Genomic DNA, 16207 nt, shown 5'->3' with positions numbered 1-16207 from the left:
TCCTACAGCCCTGGCCGGGCTCTGCCCGGCATGTCCCCGGCTCGTACTGGGGAGCCCAGCACTGGACCCAGTGCTTTGGGGTGCCCTCCCCAGCGCCGGGCAGGACAGCGCGGCACGGCACAGCACAGGGCTGTGGTGTGGCAGGGCACAGCTCAGCCCAGTACACCAGCATGGCTCAGCACAGCATGGCTCCAGGCAGGATGGGATGGCATGGAGTGGTGCAGTGTGGCACAGTGCAGGTGGTGTGGGTCAGTACAGTGTGGTACAGTGCGGCACGGTATGGTGCAGCACACATTGTGGGGTAAAACACAGCATGGCACAGCGTGGCACAGAGCAACAGGACAGGGTGCCGTGTGGGACAGCACAGCAGGGCACAGGACAGCACTGTGTGGTGTGGTGTGGTATGGCACGGCGTGGTATGGCACGGCATGGCATGGCATGACAGTGCCATGAGGCACGGCACAGCACAGTGCACTGTGGCACATTACAGGACGACACGTTTCAGTCAGCACGGTATGGTGTGGCTCAGCACCGGCTGGTGCTGTGTGGCACGGCACAGCATGGTACAGCCCACTTCAGCCCGGTACAGCCTGGCACAGCCATGGACTGCGCCCCCATACCTCATCCCCTGGGAGTCACCTACCAGGACACCCCTGCAAGACCTGAGGACCTGCACCTGCCAGGTCCTGCCCCACTGCCCCTGCCACAGCCAGCCGAGGTGGCATGGGCACAGGGACAGGGACCGCGCCATGCTGCCCCACGGCCACTGCAGCCCACCTTCACTGGCCCCACCGCCCCCCCCCCCCAGCACCCCCAGAGAAAGCAGGGGGATCTCAGGGTCTCCCTGGCTTTTATTGCATCCTGGCCACAGACATGCCAGGGCCAGCAGAGCCCCAGGACTGGCAGCACCGTGGGGGCCCAGGTGGTGGCACCAGCCCCGGTCACTGGGGGCAGTGGAAGAAGTGGGTGGCGATACTCTGGGGGGGCACGGGCTCTTTGGCCCCCAGCAGCTGGGCCACGCTGTGGTACTGATGGTAGCTGGGGCCGTGGAAGAGGAAGACGCCGTCGTTGGTGCACATGGCGCCATCCACGTGGTCGTGGGGCAGCGGCACCGGCTCGCCTGCCTGCCGCGGCGTCTGCATCAGGTCCACCAGCCGAATGTGGTCCCCTGTTGGCACAGCACCCGTCAGCCCCGCGCCCAACCCGGCAGAGAACCCGGCACCACAGGGTCCTGGCGCACCGGCTGCCTACCTGTGATGAGGTAGAGGTTGGCAGAGCCGGGGCAGGTGAAGGCAGCGTCGGCGCTGGAGACCCCCAACTCGTCCTGCAGGGCCCGCGGGTAACCCAGCACCCGCCGGTAGCCCTGTCCCGAGAGGAAGATGGAGACCTGGGAGCCCTGGAGAGAGCAGATGGTGTGGGCCACGGGTGGGCAGGGATGGGGATGGGAGAGGGATCAGGCAGGTACAGGATGGCTGGGGATGGGCAGAGACAGGCAGGGCCACGGGGCTGCCTGCAGGCTGGGGCAGGCTTGGGGATGGGTTTTAGGGGGTGCCCGGGGGCTCTGGGCGGGGGTGGAGGGCCTGGAGGTGCATCCCACGGGGGGCTGGGGGCGAGGGCAGCGCGGTCCTGGGGGCCGCTGCCATATGCTGTGCCTCCACGTCCCCAGGCTGCCCCGGGGTGGGGGGGGGGTGACTTCCTCGAGATGCCCTGGTCCCGGGGGTGATGTCCCCCAGCAAGCCGCAGTGCCAGGATCGAGGTGCCTGAGCTGCCCCATCTCGGGCATAGGTCTGGGGGCGGGGGGGGTCTTGCCAGTGGGGCAGCGAGCTGGGGATAGGGGTGGGACCCACAGGGGACGGGAATGGGGACAGGGCAGCCCCACGGGGCCAGACCTGTATCAGGTAAGTGCGTCTGTCCCAGGCGAAGGCGGCATCCACCTCTCCCTCCAGTCCCGGCCACGTCTGTCCCAGGGGCCAGGCGTGGTGCCCGTCCCGCAGCGAGTCCAGGCGGAAGGACAGACCCCCTGCGGTATGCGTTAGCATCCCTGCCCCACGGCACAGCCCCACGGCACGGCCGCAACCGCAGCCCACCACCACCACCACGGCCCCGCAGCACAGCCAGCCCCACGCTCCATGGCCCCACAGAGGACCACCGTCCTCCGCCCCGCAGCCCCCGCCACACAGCCCCCAGCCCTGCCACTGTCCCGGCCGACCCTAGCCCCCCGCCGCCGCTCACTGCGGAAAGCGTAGATGCGTCCGGTGTCGTCGGAGAGGAGGGCCTGGAAGGGCATCTCGCTGCAGCGGTCACCGGCAGCCCCCCACGAGGCGTTCCCGTGCCCTGCCGGCAGCGGCAGCGCTGGCAGCGGGGCCGGGGCACTGCGGGCAAGAGCCGGACCCCAGGGTCCGGGGACCCTCTGCCGCTGTGGGGCTCAGGGCCCCATGGGACGGGGGTCCCCAGGGGGTGGCTGGGCACTCACCTCGACCCGGGCAGGGTATGAAGTAGTCGCGGAGATCACGGGGGTAGCCAGTGGGCACCTCGCCGGTGAGGGGGTTGAAGCGCTGGAATTGGGTCCCCCGCAGGCAGTAGTACCGCTCCAGCCAGCGCAGGGCGGCATCGCAGGGGCCCAGCCCCGGCCATGTGCGTGGCTTCGTCACCTGCATCATCCGCAGCGCCAGGTCGAAGGCGTACACCGTGTCCCCTGCACACGGCAACGGCACCGCCGGCGCGGTTTGGCACAGCTGGCAAAGCTCGGCAAGGCTGCCAGCACCTGAGCCCCACACCCCCCCCCCCCCCCACCCCTGCAGCCCCTCCACGCCCCACAGTAGCCCCTCTGCCACCCACCATTGCTGCCCCACGGCAGCCCCCTCCGTGCCCCACGGCTGCCCCTCTGGACCCCACGGCTGCCCCCTGGCCGTCACCCTCCTGCCCCCCTGCCTGACCCCGGCCCCTGCTCACCCTTGAAGAAGAGGATGGTCTCGCCCCCGCACTCCTCAGGGTGGCACTCCACGGCGGCGTCCAGCCCCCCAGGGACCCCCGGGAACTCGTCCCCTATGCGCCGGGGGAAGCCGGGCTGCAGCTGTCCCCCAGAGTAGGCCCACACCTGCTCGCCCTGCAAGCACCCCACGGGCTGAGACCCACGGACACCACCCCGGGGACCCCCGTGGGGCCAGACCAAGGGGGAGACCCCCAGGACAGGAGCCCCCCCCCCCCTCCAGGACAAGAACCCCCCCCCAGACCCGACCCACAGCCCAGGACCCCCAGGCTCATCCCTCCTGGCAGCCCCAAGAATGCCCTCCATGGGCCAGCCCCATGGACCCACTCGGGGGTCTGGGCAGAGGGGGAGACCCCCACCCGCAAGCAGCCTGCCTGGCCCCCATGGCAGCGTGTGGGGCCACCCAGCCCTGGACTTCCATCCACTGTCCCCCCACCTGCTGCCCCCAGCCCACTGCCCACTGCCCACTACCCCCCACCTGCTGCCCCCAACCCACCGCCCGCTGCCCCCCACCCGTGGCCGTGCCTGGAAGAGGTAGAGGCTCTGGTGCTCCTGGGGGTGCTGCCGGCTGTATAGGCGCAGCGCCGCCTCGACGGGGCCCCCCACTTCGGGCCAGGATGCGGCCAGGGGGCGGGCATGGAGCCGGAGCCCCCCATGGGAGCTCTCCCAGACCTCCTCACCTGGGCAGGGACAGTGGTAGCCCCACGGCAGGCAGTGGAGAGGGCTCACGGTGCTGCCCCACACTCTGCTCCCACAGCCCCTGGCCCCAGGGTGCCCCACAGCCACCCCCCTGCTCCTCATTGTCCCCCAGAGCCCCGTCTGCACCCCACTCCACATTCATCCAGACCTCCCCCCCGACACCCTCCCCCCCCATGATCTGGCCCTGTGGACCCCATCTTCCCCCCAACACCTTCCCATCTCCCCAAGACACCCCCCCATCCTATTCCCCCCCCCCAACCTGCCAGTGCCAGGCTCATTGTCCCCCATTTCCCACAGACCCACCAGGACCCATGTCCCCCCCCCAGTTCCCCCAGCCCCACAAACTCCATTCCCCTGCCCCCCTATATCTCATTTCTCCCCAGCCCCTATCCAGACCCCATCTCCCACCATTTGCCCCAGACCCCATTTTCCTCCAATGCCCCATGCCCCCCCAGCCCCATGCCCCCCCCCACCCTGTGACCCCTGGCCCCACCTCTGAAGAAGAGCATGGTGCCATTCTCGCTAAGCGTGGTGGCGTCGAATCTGCCCTCGTCTGTGCAGAGCTGGGCCAAGTCTGGGGCGGGGGTGTCAGAATGGTGCAAACCCCCCCCCCCGTACCACAGCCCCTGCCATGCCCCACACACCCCTCTGTGCCCCACATGCGACTCTGCCCTCCTCCCCCCCCCCAATCCCATGGGCTCTCACCAGTGTCGTTGCTGGGGGGCTCAGCCCCATGGGGGTGTCCTCCTCCAGCTGCCTCCGTTTTGCTCTGGGTCCTGGGGACAGGCAGCACTGTGGGCTCACAGCACAGACCCCCCCCCCAAAACAGCCATGTACGTGCCCCACACTGGCATGCAGCCCCCTGCCCCACACACCCCCCACCCCCCATACAGACCTCTGCAGCCCCCTGCCCCAATACGCCCCCTACCCCACTCCCCCAGCTGCTCCACATACACTCCCCCCCCCCCCCAGCTCCCTGCCCCACACCCCTCCCCCAGCACCCCACATGTCCCCAGTCCCCGGCGCCCCACTCACAGGGGGTGGGCACATGCCAGGGCCAGGGCCCAGGCCAGGCAGAGGACAGCAGTGGGGACCCCCATGGTGTATGGTGTGCCTGGGGCTTCTGCCACCCCCGGCCCTATATTGGGGCAGGAGGGGCTGTTGCACAACCTGCCCTGCCCCATTGCTCAACCCGGCCCGCCCCACGCAACCTTCGACCATGCAGGGGGGGGGACGACATGACAGTGCAGGGGGCCCCCCTGTCATCACCCCCCAACGCGGCAGGGGCAGCACAAGGAGCCACAGCGGGGGGTTGGGGGGGGGAGGGGATGGGGCTCACACCCCACTGGGTGTGACGGCAGGTCCTTGGCCCCCGACGTGGCAGAGATGGGGATGGGGGTGAGGGTCTGACTCCAGTGGGGCTCAGACACTCACAGGGCTCAGCCCCCGACATGGGGTTCAGCCCTCAGCGGGGCTCAGCCCCCAACATGGCAGGGCTGGGGAGGGGGCACAAGAACCTGGTGGGGTTCAGACCCCGAGGTGACAGGGGTGAGGGTCCAACTGTGATGGTGCCCAGACCCTGACAGGGCTCAGCCCCTGACACGGTGGGTTTGGGGAGGGGGGTTCAGCCCCCAGTGGGACTCAGACCCCAACACAGTGGGGCTGGGGGGGTTCAGCCCCCAGCAGGGCTCAGCGCAGCAGGGACAGGGGTGAGGGTCCGACTCCAACAGGACCCAGACCCTCCTGGGGCTCAGACCCCAATGCAGCAGAGCTGGGGAGGGGGGTTAGATCCCAGCAGGGCTCAGCCCCCCATGCAGTGGGTCTGGGGAGGGGGCTCCCCCTCCAGCAGGGTGCCCAGGAGCCAGGGGTGCAGCAGGCAGGGGCTGGCACCATCCCAGCCCCTTCCCAGCAGCCCCCCCGCCAGCCTGGTGCTGGGAAGGGCCTTGGCCCCACTGTGCCTGTTTGCTCTGGCCACCAGCCGCAGGCAGGAACAGGCAACCAGCCTGGCTTGGTGCCTGGGGCAGCTGGGAACACCGGAGGGGGGGGTCAGGGTGCTGCCCCCCGTGGGGTGCACGTCCTGGGGGTGCAGAACGCCACGGGTAGGGTGAGCACAGACCCCACCACTGCCGGTGCCAGTATGGACCAGTCTGACCCTGTCCCTGCTCCCAGTACGGACCAGTCCGACCCCGTCCCTGCGCACGGGTCAGCGGCGGCGGGAGGCTGTGCCAGGCAGGTGTCTGGCAGTGCCAGGGAGCTCCGGGCACTGTGCCCGTCCCTGCTCTGCCTGGTGCTGCCTGTCTCTGCCGTGGCCTGGGGATCCCGCTGTGGCCTGAGGGTCCCACCAGGGCATCAGCGTCCCAGTGCAGCCTGGGGGTCCCACTGCCCCACAGGGCACCCTGGGGTCTCCACGAGCACATCACCAGCACCCAGCCCAGCTCAGCTCCCACCTCCCCTGGTGCCGGGCACCTGCCTGCCCCCCCCCCCGTAGCCCCTGGGACAGGGAGTCCCACCACTGCACCCAGTGAGGCTTTGCCCCAGGGACCCCAGTGAAGGTGGAGCTGTGGCCATGACATGGGTCCACAGGGAGGGAGCTGCCCCAGCTCCCATCAGCCCCACCGTCACCCCCCCCCCCCTGCCGTGGGGCTGGCAGTGCTAGGTGGACAAGGTACTTCCAGAATACTTTATTTTGTACATACAGTATGTCAGCGTGCGGCAGCAGCCCCACACAGCCCCGCCGTGGGGCAGGCAGGCACGCGCGGTCGCCCCACAGCCGGGGCTCGAGCTGGGGGAGCAGGGCCGGCGGAGGGCAGTCCCCACGCGGCAGGGGGCTCCGGGACCTGCCGCCCCACAGCCCCGAGCAACGCGTGCCGCCCCCACCCAGCCCTGCCCGGCGGCTCCCCCCGCCCCATACACCCCCACGTGCCTGCGGGACCCCCGGCAGCAGGGGCAGTGGGGCTGCCAGCCCTGCCGTGGGGTGGGAAGAGGGGCATGACCGCGGCCCCATGGCCCCACGTCCCCCAAGCAGCCCCTGCCCCAGCCAGACCCGTCCTCGCCCCCCGCTCGGGGCCCCGGCCGCCCCCCCGGGATAAAGTGCACATGAAGGCCGGTGCGGCGCGCGGGGGGCAGCAATGGCTGTGGGGCTGCAATGGTTGGGGGGGGCAGCGATGGCTGTGGGGCAGCCGTCGCTCAGGGCACCCTGCTGCGGGCGCTCTCCCGAGGGGCCCGTGGGCGCCGTCGCGGCGCGGGCAGCGTCCCCGTCCCCGTCCCCATGGCGGCTACTGCAGGTAGCGATAGGCCTTGAAGCAATGGTTGCCGGAGTCGGCCACCACCACGTGTCCGTCGGAGGTGAGGGCCAGGCCCTGCGGCCCGTACAGGGGGTCGGCGGCCGTGTTGATGTAGGAGAGGAAGGAGCCCGAGCTGTCGAAGACCTGCGGGGACAGGCAGAGACGTGCTGTCCCCAACGTCCCCACTGCCACTGCTGCCCAGCCACCCCACCTCCCCAGGGAACCCCTGCCGCCCCGATGGCCCCCGGCATGCCGGGACCTTGTCCCCACTCTGCTGAGCCCCCCCACTGCCCTGCACGGGGTTCAGTGCTCGGGGCACAAGCCCCATCCCTGCCTGCAGCCCCCTCCTTGCCTGCAGCCCCTGCCTGCGCCCGGGCTGCCTGCAGTGGGACAGGGAGGGTGCTGGCCCAGCACCCCCAGGGACCGGTGCAGCATTGGGGGGCAGAGGGGCCCCGTGGGTTGTAGGGCCGGTCCCCCCACAGGGCAGCGTAGGGCTGCGGTGCCGGTACCTGGATGCGGCTGTTGCCCCAGTCGGCGACGATGATGTTGCCGTTGGCGTCGACAGCCACCCCCGTGGGGGCGTTGAACTGCCCGTTCCCCTCCCCGTGCGACCCGAACTTGAAGAGGAACTCACCGTCCGCGTTGTAGACCTGCGGAGAAGGGGTCACCGCGGGCTGTCCCAGCACATGGCACCGGCGCCAGCGGGGGACGGCACGGAGCCAGGGACGCCGGCAGCCACCCCCACTGCCTGCCGAGGCAGCACTCACCTTCACCGAGTGGTTGTGGAAGTCGGTCACCACGATCTCGTTCTTGTTGTTGACTGCCACGAAGTGGGGCCCTGGGGAGGGGAGGGGGCTTAGCCCCAGGACGGGGATGGGGTCTCAGCCCCAGACAGGGACGGGGAGGCCCAGCCCGGCACAGCACCAGTGCTGCGGGGACGCCCCTCGGTCCCACACCAGGGAGGGGGTGGCCCGGCCCCGGCGCCTGGTTAGTGTGGTTAGTGCCGCGTGAGCAGCCGGTGAGGCCAGCACAAGGGGGTTAGCACAGGCGGTGCCGGGCCCCCCACGGCTGGAGGGGGCACCCAGCCCCACGGCGGGACCAGTGCTGGGGACAGACCAAGACCCCGGAGCCCCGACCCACAGGGACAGAGCCCACTGCCAGAACCAGAGCCCAGAATCTAAACCCGGAACTAGAACCCAAGCCCAGAACCAGAATCCAGAACCAGAATCTAGAACCAGTGCCCCAGCCTAGAACCCAGAGCCCAGAACCAAAACCCGAGCCCAAAATTAGAACCAGAACCCGAACCCAGAGCCCCAGCCCAGACCCCAGACCCAGGTGTCCCGGTGCCGGCTGGGTGCCAGCTGCCATCGGCGAGGCGTGCGGTACTCACCGTCCCAGCCCGGCCCCGGCGCAGCGGGAAGCCAAAGGCATGCAGTAAGGAAGAGGGGACTTGCCAGTCGGTGTATTACCATCGAGTGTACCTGCAAACTGCCGCTCGGCCGTGCCGCGGCTCCCAAACTTGGTGACGAGCTTGCCGTTGGACTGGAAGATGAAGACGCAGCAGGCCTTGTTGTCCACCACGATGATGTGGCCGTTGCGGTCCACGGCGACGCCCTTGGGGCCCATCAGCCGCCCGGCCCCGATCTTGGTCTGCAGCCGGGGAGGGGCGTCAGGGCCGGGTGCGGAGCCACGGCCCCCCCACCCGGCCGCTGCCCCCTCACCTTGAATTTGCCCTCGGGGGAGAAGATGCTGACCCAGCGGTTGTCGTAGTCCGCGATGATGATGTCCCCGTTCATGTCCACGGTGACGCCGGTCGGGCGCTGGAGCTGGCCGGGGGAGCGGCCCCGCACACCGAACCGCAGCCGGAACTGCCCCTCGTTGGAAAACACCTGGGGGGGCAGCGAGGGGGGCATCAGCCAGGCGGGGGGGCGGGCTGGGGCCGGGGCCGGGGCCTCAGTCCTACCTGCACGCACTGGTTATTGCTGTCGGCCACCACGATGCGGCCACTGCTGGAGGTGGAGATGCCCTGGAGGTTGGTGAACTCCCCCTTCTCCCGGCCGCGGCTTCCTGCGGCAGAGGGAGGCAGGTCAGGGGGTGCCCTACCTGCCCTCAAGAGCCCCAAGAAGCCCCCACTGGCCCGGGGAGACCTGGGGAGCCCCGAGGAGCCCCCGCCGCTCACCCACGCGGAAGATGAGCTCGTCCTCGATGGGGTTCTCCTTCTTCTTGCCGCTGCTGTACATGCTGGAAGGGCGCCGGACGGCCTTCTGCCGGATGTGCCCACTGCTGGGGGACTTGACGCGGCGCTTGACGTCGTCGGGAGAGGGGGGCACGTCGGAGGCCTTGACGGCGCGGACACGGAAGGGGCTGCCGCGGATGGGCTGCCCATAGAGCAGGATGGAGAGGAGGAAGTCGCCCTCGGCGCGGGGGGTGTAGAGCAGCTCGTAGGTGCCGTTCTTGTTGTCCTGCACCTCCGCCTCGGCCGCGCCACCGTCCGGCGCCGTCACCTGGAAGCGCAGGCTGGCGCTGCCACTGCGCACCAGCTCCCCGTCTTTGTCCTTAGTGGTGACACTGAGCGAGGAGGGCTGCCCCACCACAGCGTGCCGCAGCCCCTCGCCCGTGGCCACCGTCTTGTGGGCCGTGGCGCTGGTGGTGATCAGCACGCCCAGGTTGAGGATGGATTTGCGGACACCCTCGGTCTCGACCACGTAGTCGAGCTGGGCGTTCTCGTGGGGGTGCTCAGGGAACTCCTGGCTGGCCAGCTCGCTCAGCCGCTCGCTCATCTGCTTCTTTACCAGCAGCACCTCGGTGGCGGTGCCGTGGTGCAGCGCCTGCTCGGTGAAGGCGCAGCTGCTGAGGATGCTCTCCTGGCCCTGGCGCAGGGCGTCCAGCTGCGCCTGCAGCACCTGTCAGGACAGGGCAGGTCACCCTCACCGCCAGGCCGGGACCCTCGCCAGCACCCGGACCCCGGCCGTGGTTCTGGCCGGCCCTCGCGGCACTGCACCTGGAGTCCAGCTGCCTGCACAGGCAGGGCTGGCTGGCACCATTGACACGGCCAGGGCACGTTCACCCTTTTCAGGAAAGCCGGGCAGGGGGCACAGGGGAGGGACGCCAGCACAAGGGCACGGCGGTGCGGGGGCACAGCAGTGCAGGGGTGTTACCTTCTGCTTGGCCCCACAGGTGGCCTCCAGGTCCCGCACCAGCAGCCCCTTGCGCTGCCGCAGCGCCGTCTCCAGCTCCTCGAAGGTGCTACCGATCTCCGACACTGCCTCATTCTTGCGCTCCACCAGCTGCTGGCTGATCTCCGACACCAGCCCGATGGCCGCTGCCAGCTGCGGGAGCCTGCGGAGGAGCCGGGCACTGGGTGGGCACTGGTGGAGGGGACCCCCAGAAGACCCCGGCGCCCCCTGGCCCCCTTGGCCCCATACCTGCTCCTGACAGCATCCAGCTGCTGCTGCAGGGCCGCCTTGTGCTGCTCCACCACATCGCGCAGCGGCACGGTGACGTGCTCCCGGTGCTCCCCCTCGGTGCACTCACGGCACATGGCTGTCTCGCACGGCTCACAGTAGAACTCCATCACCTGCGCAGGGACACTCAGGGCTGCCCGCAATGGCCCCCCCCCAGCCCCTGGACCCCCTCAGGCTCCCAGCCCCCCTGAGCCCCTACAGCCCCCCACAGCCCCTCCCCAGCCCCTGCAGCCCCCCTGGAGCCCCAGAGCCCCGCTGGGGCGACCCACCTTGCCCTCGTGGTTGGGGCAGGAGAGGGGCTGGCCGGTGACAGCGCTCACGGGGTCCAGGCCACGGCCGGGGTGGGGGCCGCAGCTCTCGGGGTCCCGCTGCAGCACCTCCATCAGGTTGGTGATGAAGAAGTTGTTCTGCAGGGCGGCGACGCCGCGCTCGGGCAGGATGGAGGTCTGGCGGCAGACGGGGCAGGAGAGGGTCAGGCTCTGGGGCGGGATATAGTTCTGGAGACACCTGGGGCGAACGGGGACAACCAGAGGGTCAGGACCCGCGCGGAGCAGGGCAGCAGGGAGGGGAGCTGGGGGGGGCAAAGGGACGGACGGACGGACAGACAGGAGGGGCCGGGGTGCATGGGGCAGGAGCAGAGGGATGGGGCTGGAGGGCAGGCAGACAGGAGGGATCAGGGTGCATGCGGCAGGAGCAGAGGGAGGGGCAGACAGACAGCAGGACGGACAGACAGACAGGAGGGGCCGGGGTGCGCGGGACAGCAGCAGAGGGAGGGAGCTGGAGGGGCAGACAGACAGCAGCATAGATGGACAGGAGGCATCAGGGTGCATGGGGCAGCAGCAGAGGAATGGGGCCGGAGGAGCAGATAAGACAGCGGGACGGATGGATGGACAGGAGGGCTACACTTTGGCACACCGGGGTGCAGGAGCGAGAGCGGGGGCCGGAGGGGCAGACAGACGGCAGGACAGATGGACAGGAGGGCTGCACCGCGGTGCCTGTCAGGACCCGCAGCCAGAGCCCGGAGGGGTGGATGGACAGACGGACAGAGGGGAGAGGCCAGGCAGGGCTGGGCTGGGGAAGGGGCTGGGGCAGAGCCAGGGGCAAGTGAGGCTCCGGGGGGAGGGTGCGGCGGTGGGGGGCAGGGGGTCTCTGGAGGGGCACAGAGAAAGCAGACATCAGTACAGAGCCCACCACCGCCGACCGCAGGTGCAGCCTTCCGCCCCAGCCTGGCCCCAGGCGTGCCCCCGGCCCCCCACGCCGGTAGATGCCAGTGCTGGATCAGCCCCGGCTGCTGCAGCCCACGGGGACGAGCAGGGTTGGGAGCAGTGGGGGGCTCGGGGGACACAGGGACAGGCTGCGCAGCCCTTGTGGGCAGCGGGGTCCCGGCCCCCACGTGGGCTGGGGGGGGAGGCAGCTGTGGTGTGCAGGGGGGCTCAGCCCTGTCTCTCACTGGAGAGGGGCAGGGGGGTGCAGGGGTGCCATGGGGCCCTGGCTCACCACCAGCTGTGGGGGGGCCAGGGTGGCAGAGGGGGCCTCTGCCTGCCCCATGGCGGGTGTTGGGGGATGCATAGGGAGGGCAGGCTGAGGGGGGGAGGCTCCACTTTCACTGGGGGTTTGGGGGATGCTCAGGGGAGGCAGTGGGGTGCAGTGCTTGACAGCTGGGAGGCAGCAGGGATGCAGCATGGGTGCAACAAGGTGCAGCAGGGATGCAGCAGGGCCCAGGGGCACAGCAGGGAACGCAGCGGGGATGCAGTGCAGTGCAGTGCAGTGCAGTGGGGGTGCAGCGGGGATGCCATGGGGATGCGGTGCAGTGCCGTCTGGGTGCAGCAGGGATGCCGTGGGGATGCAGTGCAGTGCAGTGCAGTGCAGTGGGGCACAGCGGGGATGCCATGGAGATGCAGTGCAGTGCCGCCTGGGTACAGCAGGGATGCAGTGCAGTGCAGCGCAGCGGGGGTGCAGTGGAGCACAGCAGCCCCAGCTCACCTCCTGCAGGCAGGGAATGCTGAGGGGATGCAGCGAGGTGCAGTGGAGCACAGCAGGGGTGCAGAGCGAATGCTGGGGGGTGCGGGGACCCCAGCTCCCCTCCTGCAGGAGCTGCGTGAGGAGGGTGCTGGGGGAGCGCAGTGGGATGCAGCAGGGGGGCACAGCGGGGCCCGGGAGGGGTGCAAGCCAGGGGATGCAGTGGGATGCAGCAAGGCATAGCGGGACACAGCGGGGCTGGGGGCGCAGCAGGGATGCAGCAGGGATGCAGGGGGAGGGATGCAGCGGGGCCCAGGGGCACGGTAGGGACGCAGCGGGGCCCGGTCAGGGTGCAGCGGGTCCAGGGGCGCAGGTGGGGCGCGGCAGGGTCTCACCTCTCGCAGAAGGTGTGCAGGCAGGGCAGCACCTTGGGGTTGCGGTAGCGGTCAAGGCAGATGCTGCACACCAGGAACTGTTTGTCAATCTGCCGCACCACCGGGCTGGCGCTGGCCTCCCGCTTGGCCATGGCGGCGTCCCCGCGGCCCCACGGCGCTCAGCCTGGGGGCAGGGAGGGTCAGCGGGGCCGGGGCGGCCCCACTGCTCCCCGCGACCCCCAGGATCGGGCCCCACGGCCGCCCCACGCTGGGCACGCCGGAGCCCCCTTGCCCCACGGGTGTCAGCCGCGACCCTCGGCCCCACCTGCTCTGGGGTGCACGGGGGTTGGGGGGGGGGGGTGTCTCCCCCTGCCTCCCCCCCCCCGCTCACGGTCCCTGGGCGCCCAGAGCCAGCCCCACAGCCCCCGCGACCCACAGCTCTGCCCTGCGCCCCAGCGCCGGGGTGCCCATAACCCTCACCCCATAGCGGTGGACCCCGCGCAAAGCCCCTGCCCGCCCCACCGTCCCCCCCCCGCGCTGATCCCCCCCCCCGCTCCCGTGTCCCGGGCACTCCCGGGCTGGCGTCCCCCCGCACCCCCCGGCGCCTCCGCGCACCCGCGGGCCGGACCCACGGGGGACACGCCGTCTACCCCCCCCCCAAACAAGCCCCGCACCCCCCGGCCCAGCCCCGCTCACGGCGCTGCGGCGGCCCCGCGCTCCAGGCCCCGGCCCGGCCCCGCCCCGGCCGCCATTGTGCGGCACCGCCCGCCCCGACGGCACCGCCCCCGCGCCGGGATGGGGGCTCCGGGCAGCGGGCGGCGGAGGGGATGGAGTTGAGGGGGGAGGGGGCACGACCGGGGAGCCGCAGCGGCTGCGGGTCCCCGCCGTGGTGCTGCGGGCACGGCACGGCTCCACATCCCGCCCCTCCTTGTCCCTGCCCCCCCCCCCCCCCCCCCGCCCCGTCCTGGCCTTGTGTGTCCCCCCCATTCCTCCTTGTCCCTGTCCCCCCTCCTGTCCCTGTCCCCAACCTCGTGTCCTTGTCCCCAGACCCCCCCATCCTCCTGTCCCCAGCCCCCACCCCGCTCGTCCCTCTCCCCCATCCTTCCTCTCCCTGTGCCCCCCACCTTGTCCCTGTCCCCGTCCCACCCACGCCTCCCACCCCAGCCCATCCAGGCTACCCCCCACTCGTGACAAGCCGGCGCTGCCCCCCCCAAAGGACCCACCGGGGCCCATCCCACCTCACCCCCCCCCGCCCCATCCCTTGCTAGCCCCCTCCGCACGGCGGGCCTGTGTCCCCGTCCCCTCCATCCCCACGCGTGACACCCCCACCCCACGCGTGACACCCGCCCCCACTCACCCCCCACGCAGCCCCCTCCTCGCTTCAGCCCCCCCCGCGGGCCGGCAGCGCGCATCCTCGGCCCGGCCCGGCTCGGCGCGGCAGGGACTGCGCCAGGGATGGGCAGGGAAGGCAGCTGCCAGACCGGACCGCACCACGGCGAGGTGGGAGGGGGGGTCACACGCTTTTTACCCCCCCTCGGACCGCGCGGGACACCCCCCCCACTCGCAGACCCCCCACTCGGGAACGGCGAGGCGTTGGTCCGCGACCCCTCGCCGTTTCCGAGTGGGGGGGTCCGCGAGGGAGGGGTCCCGTAGGAGGGAGGGGGGAGGAGAGCAGGATGCAACCCCCCCCAGCACGAATGGTCGGGTCCGGGCTGTGGCTCTGCAGTGGGGGGGGCTCCGGGCGCGCCCCCCTGCATCCCCGGGGTACCCGGCTGTCGCCACGGCAACCGCATCCCGCCCCGATGTGGTCCCGTCCCCCCCCCTCAAAGCGGGAAGGGGGGGGGGTCCCGGCTGGCAGACCCCAAAGTGGGGGGGGCACAGTGTGCACAGTGCGGGGGGGTGGGTGGCCCGTGTGCTGTGTGTCCCCCCTCTTCTTGTATGGACACGGGTGGGGGCAGAGCCCACTCGCAGCTTAAATGTGGGGTGCAGCCGGCCCCGGGGGGCGGGGGGGGGGCAGCACCCCCTCACGACACCAATGGGGGGGGGCACGTGTGCACACTGTACCTGTGTGCATGCAGACATCCCCCCCCCCCAGGCGTGTGTGTATGTGTAGGTGTGCACGCTGTCCTCCCCGCGCAGGCGTGTCTGTCCCCACCCGTGTTTCTGAGCTCCCGTGGGGGTTTGCACAGCCCTGTCCCGCTCAGCGCCTGCGCACGCCCACCCCTGTCCTGCTGCTCTCTGCTGCCCTTGGGGGACACGGAGACCCACGGACCCTCGGGGTGAGCGTGCCAGGCCCTGTGTTACCACCATCCCCCCTGCCCACACGCCACACGCCCCGTCACACGCCCCGGCACGCGCCCCAGCACACGCGGACTCACCTGCCTGCCGGAGCCATCCCCCTGTGGCACGGGCCCCCGGCGGTCGGCAGGAGGGACAGAGGGGCCTGGCAGGATCTTTCCGGTGTCACCGCGGCTGGGTCTGGCCAGGCCCCGTGCTGCTGCCGGGTGCCCGGTGTGGGAGAGGTGCCGGAAGGTGCGCGGGGGCGGGCGGACGGGGGCCAGGGACGCTGCGGGCGTGGGGGCCCCGGGGTGTGCGCACACCCTTGTGCGAGCATGCAAGCAGCCATGGTGCAGGACCGCCGGCGCACGCGGGGTCCCCAGGTCCCAGGGTCCCCAAGCGGGCGCTGCCTGTGGGTGGCCGCGTGCAGTGGCCCTGGGGGGGGGCTGTCCCCAACCTCGTGGAGGAACCGGCCAGGCGGCATTCCTGCCTCACACCATCTCCATCCGTCAGGGCCACGCCAGCATGGCACCACCGCCACGGCCGAGCAGGGTCCCGGGAGGTGACCGGGGCGAAGTCACCCCTGACCGCCCTGTCTGCCCTGCGTGGCACAGCGACAGGGGCTGCGGGTGACGGCCACTGGTGACAATGGCCATGGCTGTAACGAAGCTTTTGGCACCTTCTCCCACCATCCTCGTACCCAGGGCAGGATGTTACTGTTTGGAGGGCTGGACAACCAGGTGGGTAAAAAACAGGTTGGAGGGTTGGGCTCAGAGCGTGGTGGTTCATGAGCTGTGCTCTGCCTGGAGGCAGGTGACAAGCGGAGCACCACAGGGACCAGCCCAGGGACCTCTCCTGCTTAACATCTTCAGCAATGACCCAGGGCAAGCTCATCAAGGTTACAGATGACACCAGCCTGGTGAGGGGGAAGCAGCTGGCATGCTCGAGGGCAGGACTGCACCCCCAGGGCCTCGGGCAGGAGGGAGGAATGGGCCGACAGGAGCCGCACAAAACTGAGCAAGGACAAACGCCAAGTCCTGCTCCGGGAAGCAGAGCACCCCTGCAACAGCACAGGCCGGGACTGCCAGGCTGGGGAAGCAGCTCCGGGGAAAATGTCCTGGGGGCCTGGGTGGGCAGCGAGCGGGACATGAGCCACAGCGC

The 16207-nt window shown here is 70.7% G+C and overlaps 2 protein-coding genes across 7 annotated transcripts; both read right to left on the bottom strand.

Moving 5' to 3' along the window:
• Nucleotides 1-833: 833 nt before the first annotated feature.
• On the bottom strand, nt 834-4831 carry HPX (hemopexin). 2 transcript variants are annotated; one of them, XM_052812970.1, is made up of 10 exons: nt 4724-4831; nt 4394-4464; nt 4182-4262; nt 3503-3669; nt 2953-3106; nt 2474-2695; nt 2233-2334; nt 1890-2020; nt 1252-1396; nt 834-1168 (listed from the first exon to the last, which is right to left on the bottom strand). In XM_052812970.1, exons 1-10 carry the CDS (start codon nt 4786-4788, stop codon nt 942-944), a joined length of 1365 nt encoding a protein of 454 aa, XP_052668930.1. In that variant the 5' UTR covers nt 4789-4831; the 3' UTR covers nt 834-941. The 2 variants fall into 2 exon arrangements, with proteins under 2 accessions (XP_052668930.1, XP_052668931.1); XM_052812971.1 differs by having other exon boundaries at nt 3515-3669.
• A 1753-nt stretch (nt 4832-6584) lies between these two features.
• TRIM3 (tripartite motif containing 3) lies at nt 6585-14206 on the bottom strand. 5 transcript variants are annotated; one of them, XM_052812877.1, is made up of 12 exons: nt 14127-14206; nt 12791-12953; nt 10706-10943; nt 10398-10549; nt 10131-10311; nt 9152-9875; nt 8936-9039; nt 8694-8861; nt 8442-8622; nt 7740-7810; nt 7482-7622; nt 6585-7116 (listed from the first exon to the last, which is right to left on the bottom strand). In XM_052812877.1, exons 2-12 carry the CDS (start codon nt 12919-12921, stop codon nt 6964-6966), a joined length of 2244 nt encoding a protein of 747 aa, XP_052668837.1. In that variant the 5' UTR covers nt 12922-12953; nt 14127-14206; the 3' UTR covers nt 6585-6963. The 5 variants fall into 5 exon arrangements, with proteins under 5 accessions (XP_052668837.1, XP_052668838.1, XP_052668836.1 ...); XM_052812878.1 differs by lacking the exon at nt 14127-14206 and adding an exon at nt 13466-13573; XM_052812876.1 differs by lacking the exon at nt 14127-14206 and having other exon boundaries at nt 12791-13049.
• Nucleotides 14207-16207: the final 2001 nt, after the last annotated feature.

Source organism: Harpia harpyja, chromosome 17 (assembly GCF_026419915.1).
Source record: "Harpia harpyja isolate bHarHar1 chromosome 17, bHarHar1 primary haplotype, whole genome shotgun sequence".
NCBI lineage: Eukaryota > Metazoa > Chordata > Aves > Accipitriformes > Accipitridae > Harpia > Harpia harpyja.
Note: the sequence above shows the minus strand (reverse complement) of the source record. Positions and strands in the feature narration are given on the sequence as shown.